At 39.5% G+C, this 13,883-nt stretch overlaps 1 protein-coding gene across 2 annotated transcripts in view; it reads right to left on the bottom strand.

Moving 5' to 3' along the window:
* EEF1AKMT1 (EEF1A lysine methyltransferase 1) overlaps positions 1-13,883 on the bottom strand; it is a 49,407-nt gene that overhangs the window by 5,601 nt on the left and 29,923 nt on the right. The window contains exons 2-3 of one of the 2 annotated variants that reach the window (XM_049867648.1): positions 5,413-5,576; positions 4,318-4,400 (exon numbers count right to left, since the gene is read on the bottom strand). In XM_049867648.1, coding sequence (XP_049723605.1) covers positions 4,318-4,400; positions 5,413-5,556 — 227 coding nt within the window. In that variant the 5' untranslated portion in view covers positions 5,557-5,576. Of the gene's footprint in view, positions 1-4,317; positions 4,401-5,412; positions 5,618-13,883 lie in introns of those variants that run through there. The other variant, XM_049867649.1, reaches the window with a different exon arrangement.

Genomic DNA, 13,883 nt, shown 5'->3' on the forward strand with positions numbered 1-13,883 from the left:
AAGTTACCTTTTTACATCAGCTGCTGAAATAGCTAGATGCAACCTAAATATTGAGTTACTGAGTTAACTGTGGTACATTGGTTATAATGGAATAATACCATGTAGCCATTTTAAACAGACTGAAGCAGCCCTCTAAGATATACCACTAAGTGAAAAAAGAAAGGGACAGGACAGTGTATATATGCTTTCGTGTGTGTAAAAATATGTGCTTGTGCACACCCAGGGATCTCTGGGGGATGCAGAGCCAGAGCCATGGCTGCCTGAGAGGGGAGCTGGGGGCCTGGACACAAGGGTCAAAGGGAGACTGACTTTTTTTCCCAATTCCCTTTGTCACTTTTAAAATTTTTATCATGTTCATATTTATCATTCAAAAACATAGTTAATTTTAGAATTAAACTGAACTTGAAGCATGTGAGATGCATTTCTTAGCAGAGACAATGTCACACGCAGTGATTAGGTACCCATGTCAGGCTACAAAGGCCCTCAGCCCAAATACACCTGGAAAACACCTGGAGCATTTAATAAAGCCTGTTGACTTCACATAACACACCGCTCCAGTTTGGGATGCAGGAACACAGATCTCCTGCTGCCCCGAGACTGCCCCTAGCTCCAGGATGGGCCAGGGGTGGGAGTGGAGGGAGGGGGATTGTATCTTCAATGTACTGAAAGGTAACAATCAGCAGCTGAGAATTATATACCCAATGAAAATAATTTCCAAGAAAGAGGGTGAAATAAAGATATTTTCAGACAAAATCTGAGTATGCCACCAGTAGATCCTCTCTAAAAAATTCTAATGAATGTACTTCAGGCAGAAGGAAAACAGTCTGAGATGCAAGAAGGAATGAGAGCAAAAAAAGCAGCAAATTAAGTGCAGCCTGTAGTTTAGTACGTAGTTTGGAATCAGAGCACTTGTGTTCAAACCCCAGCTCTGTCATTTATTTGCTGTGTAACCTTCATCAAGTTACTTCATTTCTCTGGCTGCAGCATCTTTATCTTAAGAATGGAGAGTATAATAATAAGTACCTCACAGAGACATGAGGATTAAATGAGGTGACACTTGTAAAGTATGTGAACAATATATGGCACAGTCAGTACTCAATAAATATTACCTATTACTCATCTTGAAAATTATTACCCAGCTCCTCAAAATAGCTGAAGTTGCTCTTCAGAAAAAATAAAAAATTGCTTCCAAGGCCCTCATATTAATGGAAAAAAGAAAGTATATGTAAAAACTAGACCTTCTAGTTAAAGACAGCAGATTCAACATATTCATTTAGATTTGTTCCCTTACGAAGGCCTACTAAATAAAACATGAGTAAAGTTTTGTTTCATTTTACTGTTTAGGCATAAATTTCCAAGCGACAAGAGGATGAGTGAAGAGGCTAAAGAAACAACATTTAGGTAGGTGAAAAGCAAATGGATGGGTAGTAATCAACTCAGCAGACCCAAGAAAGCCAGGTCCTAAACTGGCGACCAGGAAAGCTAAGAAGCAACCTGGTTTATATCACAGCACCCTCAGAACCGGGTAACTCAAGAAGTCGGGGTGAAGATGGGGCTAAAAACAGAATTAGTCGAAAGTTCTGTTTAAGAAACAATCAGATCCCAGGATTCTCCTCCCTGTCCCAAGCCACCAGGTGTCTGCCCCTCTACAACTAGCAGAAAACTAGAGGAATATTCTCTGGGATTCCAGGCACAGGTGATGTAGGAGTACCGCATGTACTTTAGGATGTGGAGACCTCAGCCTTCTTTCAGTAACGTGCTTCCCCGGATGGTATCAGATGTATAACTTCCAGGCAGGAATTAGAAGAATCTTACCTGGAGCTCTGGCTGGCTGACAAGAAAAGACTTAGAGGTATTGATACTACAGGTTCCCTAGGAAATAGCTCACCCAGATGAGCTGAGAGTAAGGCCTAAAGTAAACAAGGTCCACCCATGTGTCAAAGCTTCCAGATTTGGGGTAAAAAAAAAAGGGGGTACCTACCCTTAAATAAAAGCAGACAGCCAAGGATCAACAGTCATTCAAGGGAAGCATCTAATATTAGAAACCAAAATGAACAAACAGAAAAAAGCACATTGAAATAAAGACTATGTAAGGAGATGAAAACTTAAAAAAAAATTCTATAATTAATATCCCCAGAAGGAATAAGACACAATAATAAAGGAATATTCAGAGAGCAAAAAAAAAGCTATAGACAGTGAGGACTATGGGAGCAAAAATGGTAAACTCGGTGAAAAGTTTAGAGGCTAAAGTTGAGCAATTCTCCCAGAAAGTAGGGTACAAAAGATAACATATAGAAAAAGGAAAGAAAATTAGAGGAGGTCCAACAGTCAAACAATAGGAATTCCACAAAGAGGAGCAGAAAACACAGGGGAAGAAATCAAGGAAATAATTTGAGATAATTTTCCCCAACGGAAGGACATGAGTTGTAAGAATGAAAGGGCTCCCACAATGTGCAGTATCATACATGAAATCTCTGCACCAAAACACCTAGGACTCTGGGGATAAAAAGAAAATACTAAGTGTGCAGTGGGCAGGGATGGAAACAAACAAAATCCAGGTTTCCTGCAAAAAATCAGAATGGCATTGGATTTCTCAACAACACCTATGGAAGCCTGGAGACAATGGGACAATGCCTTCAAAATACAGTGGCTCAGAGAAATAGTAGCTATTATTCCCAACCTAGAATTAGATATCCAAACTATCACACAATCAAGAGCGAGTGTAGAATAAAGACATTTTCAGACATGAAAGGTTTCAAAATTTCCCTCCCATGCACCTTTTTTCTGTAGCTATCGAAGGATGTGCCTCCAGCAAAATAAGGGAGATACAAGATCATAGCTGCAGCCAACCTAGAAAGCACCTGGTCCAGATTGCAACAGATTGCAAAGCTCTGGGACCCAGTAACTTTTTTCAAGAAGTTGAAATATGTTTGAACTTACTGACTGGAGATTTAGACAATGGTAGAGCATATAAGAGCTAATTAGTGATATGTAAGTAGAAATGCATAAAAAATAAAACAATTATTTACTTCAGGGAACATAAAAAATTATACAGAAAAGTAAAAAGCCCAGCTGTGAAGAACATGTATGTAGTCATAACAACATACACCTTGTTCTAACCAAATTTAGGATATAATTCTGTTAGTAGCGTGGATAGAAAGCATGCACATATGTGGTATCTGGGGGAGCATGACAGAGAGCAAGTGACAAAACAAGAAGTGGCAATATAAGCATGTTATCTAGAAACACCAAAAGGTTGTAAATACCAGAAGAGCCAGTTAAAAGGGGGCTCAAGTGGGGAGTGGGGTGGGCCGTGTGGGAGAGGGAGGAAATTAGCATTGGCTGTTTTTTTTTTTTTTAATTTAAAACAAGCCTTTTAGAGCCATTTCAATTATACTCTTCAAATTATACACATGCAAAGCTTTTCCTTTTTATTATGATAAATATATATATAAAACAGTACATTTGCCATTTCGACATTTTTTACATGTACAATGCAGTGACATTAATTAATGTTCATCATGTGCAACCATCACCGCTATCCATTCTCAAAATTTTCCATTTTCAGTGCTGCTTAAGCAATAACTCTCCCTTTTCCCCCTCCCCCCTCCCCCTGGTAGCCACTAATAAGCTTTGGTCTCTATGTATTTGCCTATTCTAGATATTTCATATAAATGAGATCATACAGTATTTGTCCTTTTGTGACTCGCAAGTCACTCAGCATAATGTTTTCAAGGTTCATCCATGTTGTAGCATGTATGGGGACCTCATTTTGCTTTATAGCTAATATTCCACTGTATGTATGTACCACAATTTATCCATTCATCTGTTGATGGACATTTAAGCCGTTTCTACCTTTTAGCTATTGTGAATAATGTTGCAGTGAACACTGGTATATAAGTATCTGTTTGCGTTTCTGCTTTCAATTCTTTTGAGTATATACTTTGGAGTGGAATTGCTGAATTTATGCACATGAAGTTTTGATAAAAATAAAAACCAAATGAACATAAAAAGAAAACCTATATTCTTAAAGCTTCAAAAAGGTGAAACATTAAGACCTCCTTTTTTAAAGCAAACTCTAGAGTTATAAAGGTAAGAAACAGGTTAGAAAATGTTAGAGAATAAAGATAAATCTTACAGTAAATAAACTTCTGAGTATATCCCTAAACTCAGTATTGAAGCAGTTCTTAAGTTCTCTTATGCTGTAAATCATGAACTATGATTTCTGCAGATGTAGTACTCTCATCTAGGAAGCATATTTAAAATATTACTTAAGATTAGGATACAAAAAGAATAGCACAAAACTTTGAATCTCACCTGCCACCTTCTCCAGCGACTGCAATCACTTCCTCTGCAAGCCGTAAAGCAGTTTCCTGACTATACCAAAACTGGCTCAATTGCTGGAGCAGAGGAATGGGTTTAGAAATCATTTTAGAGTTGTCATAAGCTTTGTTCTTTTAATTTATATCTACCATACCAGTGTGTATAGGTAACATGTTTTAGGCTTTTCTTTTTAAAACTAATTTTTTTTTTTAATTATATTAAATTATTACAAGCCCCTAATGAATGAATGGAATCTAGGTATCAAGTATCAATGATTGCTAACATCACAAAATGAGACCACCTTTGAAACAAATATGTTTCTCCTGATCAAAGAACACACTCCACCTATGTATTAAAACACACAAAAAACCAAACCCAGTGCCATCAAGTCAATTCCAACTCATAGTGACCCTATAGGACAGAGTAGAACTGCCCCACAGAGTTTCCAAGGAGCGCCTGGCGGATTCGAACTGCTGACCCTTTGGTTAGCAGCCATAGCACTTAACCACTACGCCACCAGGGTTTCTATTAGTCATGCTAAAAAAAGGTGCTAGCCTGCATGAGGGGTTTCCTTCAACTCGTTTTTCTTCTCTTCTACCTCTTATTTTTATTTGACTAGAAAGACACAAAGTACATATTAAGCACATACTGAAAACTATTAGTATCTTTTAAAAAACTGTGTCTCACCAATTGTTCACTGCATGTTTAGTTTCGGTTGCCTCGTTTAGTGCCATGGTATATTTCTCCCCACAGGATCAGCTGGGCTCTATAAAAACCAATGGAGAGCCCTGTGTGCAAGAACAGAGCACACAGTTGTGTGGGACGGAATGATACGGTGTTCCCCTAAACGAAAAGCCTCCTGTGATCTCCAGCCAGCCTGGCAGTCAGAGGCAGGAAACTCTGCATTTAATCTGTCTTAAAATGTTCCTGAACTGTTTTCTTTCTTAGCTCCCCAAAGAGAGTTTTTAGTTCCTGAATGACAGGTGATGTCGGCTTTGGTATTAGGTAGGATACAGACAAACACTGGACTAGGTACAGAACAGGTACCATGCCAATGACTTCTGAGAAATCCGGAATGCATTTACTTACCCAGTTCTCTTCTATTATTCCAATGCTGTATTTATCATTCCCACCTGAGTCAGTCTGCTGTTGCTGCTCAGCATAAAATTCCTGGAGAGCTGCTAAGGTGTGGGAAGAAAGCTGGGGGATATCATCATCATTGGAGTTACTCATTTCACAAAACTGTCTATAACCTGCAGATAAATGAGGGAAGGTTGAGATGAGACCTAAATAAATGATAAATGGAAAGATACATGTTGTCCTTGGTTGAAACAATGTATAAGTAGAGGGAACAAGAGAACATGATTTTTAAAATTAATTACGATTTTTATTTTGAAGAAATTGTAAACTCAGAGGACGTTGCAAAAATAGAAGAGACAGTGTCATGTGCCCTCCTCCTCAGCTCTCCACATAGTAAAATTTTATCAAATCATAGTGAAGTATCAAACCAGGAAACTGACAGCCCTGCAATATTGTTAATGAGATTACAAGTCTTGTTCAAATGTCACCCGTTTTTATAGGTATTCATTTGTGTGTATGTGTTTAGTTTACGTGTACGTGGTTCTGTGCACGTACAGATTCACGTAACCACCACCGCAATCAAGATGCAGAACCATTCCCTCACTGCCAGTGAAGCCCTTGGTGCTACTGCTTTAGAGTCACACTTACTCACACCTACCCCTATCTCTTGCAACTACTAATTTGTTCTCCATCTCTAGTTCAGTCATTCACAAAATGTTATATAAACGGAATCATATGGTATGCAACCTTCTGAGATTGGCTTTTTTTTTTTTTTAATCACTCAGCATAGTACCCTTGCTATCCATCCAAATTGTTGCATTCATCAGCAGTTGCATGGATGTACCACAGTTTAACCATTCACCCATGGAAGGACATTTATATTGTTTTCAGGTTTGGGCTATTATGAATAAAGCTACTATGAACATCTGTGTACAGGTTTTTAATTTTTTGCCTAAATTGAGAAAATTTTATTATATATACATCAAATGGGTTGTGGCATCTAAATCATTTGTCAGTATTTTGGCTAGCTTATAATCCCTCAGTAGAGAGAACAGATGGCCAAAATAAGAGTAAACACATAAAACAAGAATCAAAATAATGGCAGTACTTAATGCTGATAAGAACATACTGAGATTGGTATACTCTCTAATTTGAGTAACAATTTAAATTGGCATAATCTCATTTTGGAAAGGAATCTAACAATGTGGCCATAAGAACATTCCTACCTTCTGACCCAACTGTCATACCTAATTTTTTTTTAACTTTGTACTTTGAAGTAATTATAGATTCAAAGGAAGTTGCAAAAAGAATACAAAGAGGTCTCATGTGTCCTTCACCCATTTTCCTGCAATAGTAACATGCTACTAACTATAGTAGTAGTAGGAGGAGCCTTGGTGGCACAGTGGTTAAGTGCTTGGCTGCTAACCAAAAGGTCGGCAGTTCGAACCCACCAGCTGCTCTGTGGGAGAAAGCCGTGGCAACTGGCTTCTGCAAAAATTACAGCCTTGGCCCTGATACCAAAATTAGACAGATGCCACCAAAAAATAAAATTACAGACAAATATCTCTCATGGATATAGATGCAAAAATTCTCAACAAAATTATAGCCAAGAGAATTCAGCATCATATAAAAAAATAATACAGCACAACCAAGTGGAATTCATACCTGGTATGCAAGGATGGTTCAACATTAAAACATCAATCAATGTTATCCACCACGTAAAGAAAACAAAAGAAAAGAATCACATGATCATCTGAATCGATGCAGAAAAGGCATTCAACAAAGTCCAACACCCATTCCTGATAAAAACTTTCAACAAAATAGGTATAGGAGAGAAATTTCCCAACATAATAAAGGGCATCTTTACAAAACCAGGAAACCCTGGTTGCAAAGTGGTTAAGTGCTATGGCTGCTAACCAAAAGGATGACAGTTCAAATCCACCAGGTGCTCCATGGAAACTCTATGGGGCAGTTCTACGCCATCCTGTAGGGTCACTACGAGTCGGGATTGACGGCAACAGGTTTGCTTTTTTTGGATACAAAACCAATAGCCAACATCGTTTTTAGTGGAGAGGCTGAAAACATTCCCCCCAAGAACAGGAACATGACAGGGATGCCCTTTATCACCACTCCTATTTAACAATGGGCTGGAAGTCCTAGCTACAGCAATAAGGCAACAAAAAAAGAAAGGGCATCCATACTGGTACGGGAGAAGTAAAAAATCCTTATCTGTCGAAGATAGATACTATATATAACCAAAAACCAAACCCGTTGCCATTGAGTCAATTCTGACTCATAGCAACCCTATAGGACAGAGTAGAAATGCCACATAGGGTTTCCAAGGAACATCTGGTGGATTTGAACTGCTGACCTTTTTGGTTAGCAGCCATAGCTCTTGACCACTACACCACAAAGGTTTCCGATACTATATTCAGAGAACCCAAAAGACTCCAAAAGAAAACTACTGGAACCAATAGATTCATCACAGTAGCAGGATACAAGATAAATATACAAAAATTAGTTGCATTCTGTCTTGGTTATCTAGTGCTGCTATAACAGAAACACTACAAGTGGATGGTTTTAACAAACAGAAATTTATTCCCTCATAGTCTAGTAGGCTAGAAGTCTGAATTCAGGGTGCCAGCTCCATGGGAAGGCTTTGTCTCTCTGTCAGCTCTGAGAGAAAGGTTCTTGCATTCAATCTTTCCCTGGCCTAGGAGCTTCTTTGCACACAAGCCCTGGGTCCAAAGGATGCACTGTGCTCCTAGCACTGTTTTCTTGGTGGCCTGAGATCCCCATGTCTCTCTGCTTGCTTCTCTCTTTTATATCTCAAAAGAGATTGCTTAAGACACAACCTAATCTTGTAGGTTGAGTCCGCCTCATTAAAATAACTGCCACTAATCCCACCTCAATAACATCACAGAGGCAAGATTTACAATACATAGGAAAATGACATCAGATGACATAATGGTGGACAATCAAAGAATACTGGGAATCATAGCCTAGCGAAGTTGTCACACATTCCACCCTTTGGCTCCCCAAAATTCATGTCCTTGCCACATGCAAAACACATTCACCCCATCATATCATAGCAAAAGTCTTAATTCAGCTCCAAGTCCAAAATCCAAAAATTTCTCTTCATCTGTGAAACCCAGAATACAAGTTCTCTGCTTCCAAAGTACAATGGTGCAACAGACAGGCACAAATCAGACATTTCCATTATAAATGGGAGAAACTGGAGAAAAAGAAGAGATAACAGGCACCAAGCAAGTCAGCAGAACACATTACATTAGCCCTCAAGGCTTGAAAATAATCCTCTGTTCTCTGAGACCATTTACACAACGAACCTGCCCTCCAGACTCTGGGTGTTGACCACACTCTCCAAATTCTGAGTAGAGGCCCCTCAGCCCTGGGCTTCAGCTCTACCTTCCAGGCCCACTGGAAGAACAACTCTGCTCCCTTGGCTTTGGGCGGCTCCATTATCCTAGTCCATCTGAGTGGCAAATACACCCTTTGAGACGGAGGGAGCAATGCTTCCTGTGTTCCTTATCTCTTCAGTTTCTGATTCCTGGTTTCTTGGTCTCATGGCCCCTTGGACCTTGCTGCCCACATCTCTCCTGCTGGAGCTTGTGTTCCAAAGCTCTTTAGATCTACCGATAAGTGCCTGGAGGCACCCCACTTCACCACTGAAATTCAGCTGGAAGGGACTCAGCACTCTTGCTCCATGGGTCGGCAAGCCTAGCTACACTGATAAGTGCTCAGAGACACTGCACGCTGTGAGGAAGCCTCCTGCACAAAGGCACTCAGCTCTCTTGCTCCATTGGTCAACTCCAGCACTGTCTTGCGCTGATCTCCTGGTTCTGCTCCTGCCATATCTCTGCTGTTACTGATCACCATCAACACCATCTTCAGTGTAACAGCTCTTCTCATTTCCTTCTGAGTCCTCACCAGAATTGTCTTTGATGTCCGTAATTCCACCAACAGTCTCTTCAAGGCAATCTAGGCTTTTACTGTTAGGCATTTAAAAACTCTTCCAGCCTCTATCCAGTCACAGTTTCAAAACAGCTTTCACATTTTAGGTAACTCTCAGAGCAGCACCCCACTGTCTTGGTACCAAATTCTGTCTTGGTTATCTCATGCTGCTGTAACAGATATACCACAAGTAGATGGCTTTAACAAACAAAAATTTATTCCCTCACAGTCTAGTAGGCTAGAAGTCTGAATTCAGGATACCAGCTCCAGGGGAAGGCTTTCTCTCTCTGTCAACTCTGGGGGAAGGTCCTTGTTATCAAACTTCCCCTGGTCTCGGAGTTTCTCTGTGCAGGAACTCTGGGTCCAAAGGATGTGCTCTGCTCCCAGCACTGCTTTCTTGGTGGTCTGATATCTCCCTGTCTCTCTGCTCACTTCTCTCTTTTATATCTCAAAAGAGAATGGTTTAAGTCACAACGTAATCTTATAGCTTGAGTCCTGCCTCATTAACATAACTGCCACTAATCCCACCTTATTCAGATCATAGAGATAGGATTTACAACTCACGGGAAAATCACATCAGATGAAAAAATGGAAGACAAGCACACAATATGGGGAATCATGGCCTAACCAAGTTGCCATATATTTTTTGGGGACACAATTCAATCCATAACAGACTCCTATACACCAGCAAAAAGAACTACGAAAGGGATATAGGGAAGGAATATCATTTATAATAGCTCTAAAAAAACAAAACACTTAGAAATAAATCTAACCAAGGGCAGAAAAGACCTATAAAAGAAAACTACAAAACTCCACTGCAAAAAACCAAGAGACCTACATAAATGGAAAAACATACCATGCTCATGGATAGGTAGACTCAACATTGTAAAAATGTCAATTCTACCCAAAGCAATCTACAAATACAATGCAATCCCAATCCAAATAGCAATCTTTTTTTCTTTTTCTTTTCTAAATTTTTATTGTGCTTTAAGTGAAAGTTTACAAATCAAGTTGGACTCTCATATAAAATTGATAAACACCTTGCTATATACTCCTAATTGCTCTCCCCCCAAATGAGACAGCACGCTTCTTCCCTCCTCTATTTCTTTTCATGTCCATTCGGCCAGCTTCTGACACTCTCTACCCTCTCATCTCCCCTTCAGACAGGAGATGCCAACATAGTCTCATGTGTCTCCTTGATCCAAGAAGCTCATTCTTCACCAGTATCATCGTCTATCCCATAGTCCAGTCCAATCCCTGTCTGAAGAGTTAGCTTTAGGGATGGTTCCTGTCTTGGGCTAACAAAAGGTCTGGGGACCATGACCTCTGGGGTAACTCTAGTCTCAGACCATTAAGTCTGGTCTTTTTACGATAATTTGGGGTCTGCATCCCACTGCTCTCCTCATCCCTCAGGGGTTCTTTGTTGTGTTACCTGTCAGGGCAGTCCTTAGTTGTAGCCAGGCACCATCGAGCTCTTCTGGTCTGAGGCTGATGTAGTCTATCATTTATGTGGTCCTTTCTGTCTCTTGGACTCATAATTACCCTGAGTCTTTGGTGTTCTTCATTCTCCTCTGCTCCAGGTGGAGCATCTTAGATGGCTGCTTGCTAGCGTTTAAGACCCCAGACACCACTCTCCAAAGAGGGATGCAGAATGTTTTCTTAATAGATTTTATTATGCCAGTTGACCAAGATGTCCCCAGAAACTGTGGTCCCCAAACCCTCGCCTCTGCTACGCTGGCCTTTGAAGTGCTCAGTTTATTCAGGAAACTTCCTTGCTTTTGGTTTAGTCCAGTTGTGCTGACCTCTCCTGTATTGTGTGTTGTCTTTCCTTTCACCTAAAATATTCTTACCTACTATCTAACTAGTGAAAACCCCTCTCCCTCCCTCCCTCCTGCCCCCTTCTCGTAACCATCAAAGAATATTCTCTTTTCTGTTTAAGCTATATCTTGAGTTCTTATAATAGTGGTCTTATACAATATTTGTCCTTTTGCAACTGACTAATTTCACTCAGCGTAATGCCTTTCAGATTCCTCCATGCTAAGAAATGTTTCACGGATTCATCATTGTTCTTTATCAATGAGTAATATTCCATTGTGTGAGTATACCATAATTTATTTATCCATTCATCCGTTGATGGGCACCTTGGTTGCTTCCATCATTTTGCTGTTGTAAACAGTGCTGCAGTGAACATGGGTGCCCATATATCTGTTCATGTAAAGGCTCTTATTTCTCTACAATTTTTTCCAAGGAGCGGGATTGCTAGATCCTATGGTAGGTCCAGTGGCGTAGTGGTTAAGTGCTACGGCTGCTAACCAAAAGGTCGGCAGTTTGAATCCACCAGGCACTCCTCAAGAACTCTACGGGGCAGTTCTACTCTGTCCTATATGGTCGCTATGAGTTGGAATCGACTCCACGGCAGTGGGTTTGGTTTTGGTGGGTTTTATGGTACGTCTATTTCCAGTTTTTTAAGGAAGTGCCAAATTGATTTCCAAAGTGGTTGTACCATTTTACATCCCCACTAGCAGTGTACAAGTGTTTCAGTCTGTACAACCTCTCCAACATTTATTTTGTGTTTTTTGGATTAATGCCAGCCTTGTTGGAGTGAGATGGAATCCCATTGTAGTTTTGATTTGCATTTCTCTAATGGCTAATGATTGTGAGCATTTCCTCATGTATCTGTTAGCTACCTGAATGTCTTCTTTAGTGAAGTGTCTGTTCATATACTTTGTCCATTTAATTGGGTTATGTCTTTTTGTAGTTGAGTTTTTGCAGTATCATGTAGATTTTAGAGATCAGACGCTGATTGGAAATGTCACAGCTAAAACCTTTTCCCATTCTGTAGGTCATCTTTTTACTCTTTTGGTGAAGTCTTTGGATGAGCATAGGTGTTTGATTTTTAGGAACTCCCAATATCTACTTTCTCTTCTGAATTGTTAGTAATGTTTTGTATACTGTTTATGCCATGTGTTAGGGCTCCTAGCGTTGTCCCTATTTTTCCTTCCATGATCTTTATCATTTTAGATTTTATATTAAGGTCTTTGATCCATTTTGAGTTAGTTTTTTGTGCATGGTGTGAGGTATGGGTCTTGTTTCATTTTTTTGCAGATGGATATCTAGTTATGCCAGCACCATTTGCTAAAAACATTGTCTTTTCCCCACTTAACTGACTTTGGGCTTTTGTCAAATATCACCTGTTTACATGTGGATGGATTTATGTCTGGATTCTCAATTCTGTTCCATTGGTCTGTGTATCTGTTGTTGTACCAGTACGAGGCTGTTTTGACTACTGCGGTGATATAATAGGTTCTAAAATCAGGTAGAGTATGGCCTCCCACTTTGTTCTTCTTTTTCAGTAATGCTTTACTTATCTGGGGCCTCTTTCCCTTCCATATGAAGTTGTTGATTTGTTTCTCCATCTCATTAAAAAATGCCATTGGAATTTGATGGGAATTCCATTGTATCAATAGATTGCTTTTGGTAGAACAGACATTCTTACAATGTTAAGTCTTCCTATCCATGAGCAAGGTATGTTTTTCCACTTATGTAGGTCTCTTTTGCTTTCTCGCAGTAGTGTCTTGTAGTTTTCTTTGTATACATCTTTTATATCTTTGGTATGATTTATTCCTAAGTATTTTATTCTTGGGGGCTATTGTAAATGGTATTGATTTGGTGGTTTCCTCTTTGATGTTCTTTTTGTTGGTGTAGAGGAATCCAACCAATTGTTCTATGTTTATCTTGTAACCTGATACTCTGCTATTAGTTTCACTAGTTTTCTTAAGGATTCTCTAGGGTTTTCTGTGTATAAAATCATGTCCTCTGCAAATAGAGATACTTTTACTTCTTCCTTACCAATCTGGATACGCTTTATTTCTTCATCTAGCTTAATTGCTCAGGCTGGGACCTCCAATACAATGTTAAATAAGAGTGGTGATAAAGGGCATCCTTGTCTGTTTCCTGTTCTCAAGAGGAATGCTTTCAGACTATCTCCATTTAGGATGATGTTGGCTCTTGGCTTTGTATAAATCCCCTTTATTCTGTTGAGGAATTTTCCTTCTGTTCCTATTTAGCTGAGAGTTTTTATCATGAATGGGTGTTGAACTTTGTTAAATGCCTTTTCTGCATCGATTGATAAAATCATGTGGGTTCTTCTCTTTAGTTTTATTTATATGATGGATTACATTCATTGTTTTTCTAATGTTGAACCATCCCTGCATACCTGGTATGAATCCCACATGGTCATGGTGAATTGTTTTTTTGACAGGTTGTTGAATTCTATCGGCCAGAATTTTGTTCAGGATTTGTGCATCTAAGTTCATAAGGGATATAGGTTTGTAATTTTCTGTTTTGGAAGTATCTTTACCTGGTTTTGGTATTAGGGATATGCTGGGTTCATAAAATGAGTTTGGGAGTATTCTGTCCTTTTCTGTGCTAGGAAATACCTTTAGTAGTAGTGGTGTTAATTCTTCTCTGAAAGTTTGGTAGAACTCTGCAGTGAAGCCAGCCGGGCC

This window comes from Elephas maximus, chromosome 23 (assembly GCF_024166365.1).
Source record: "Elephas maximus indicus isolate mEleMax1 chromosome 23, mEleMax1 primary haplotype, whole genome shotgun sequence".
NCBI lineage: Eukaryota > Metazoa > Chordata > Mammalia > Proboscidea > Elephantidae > Elephas > Elephas maximus.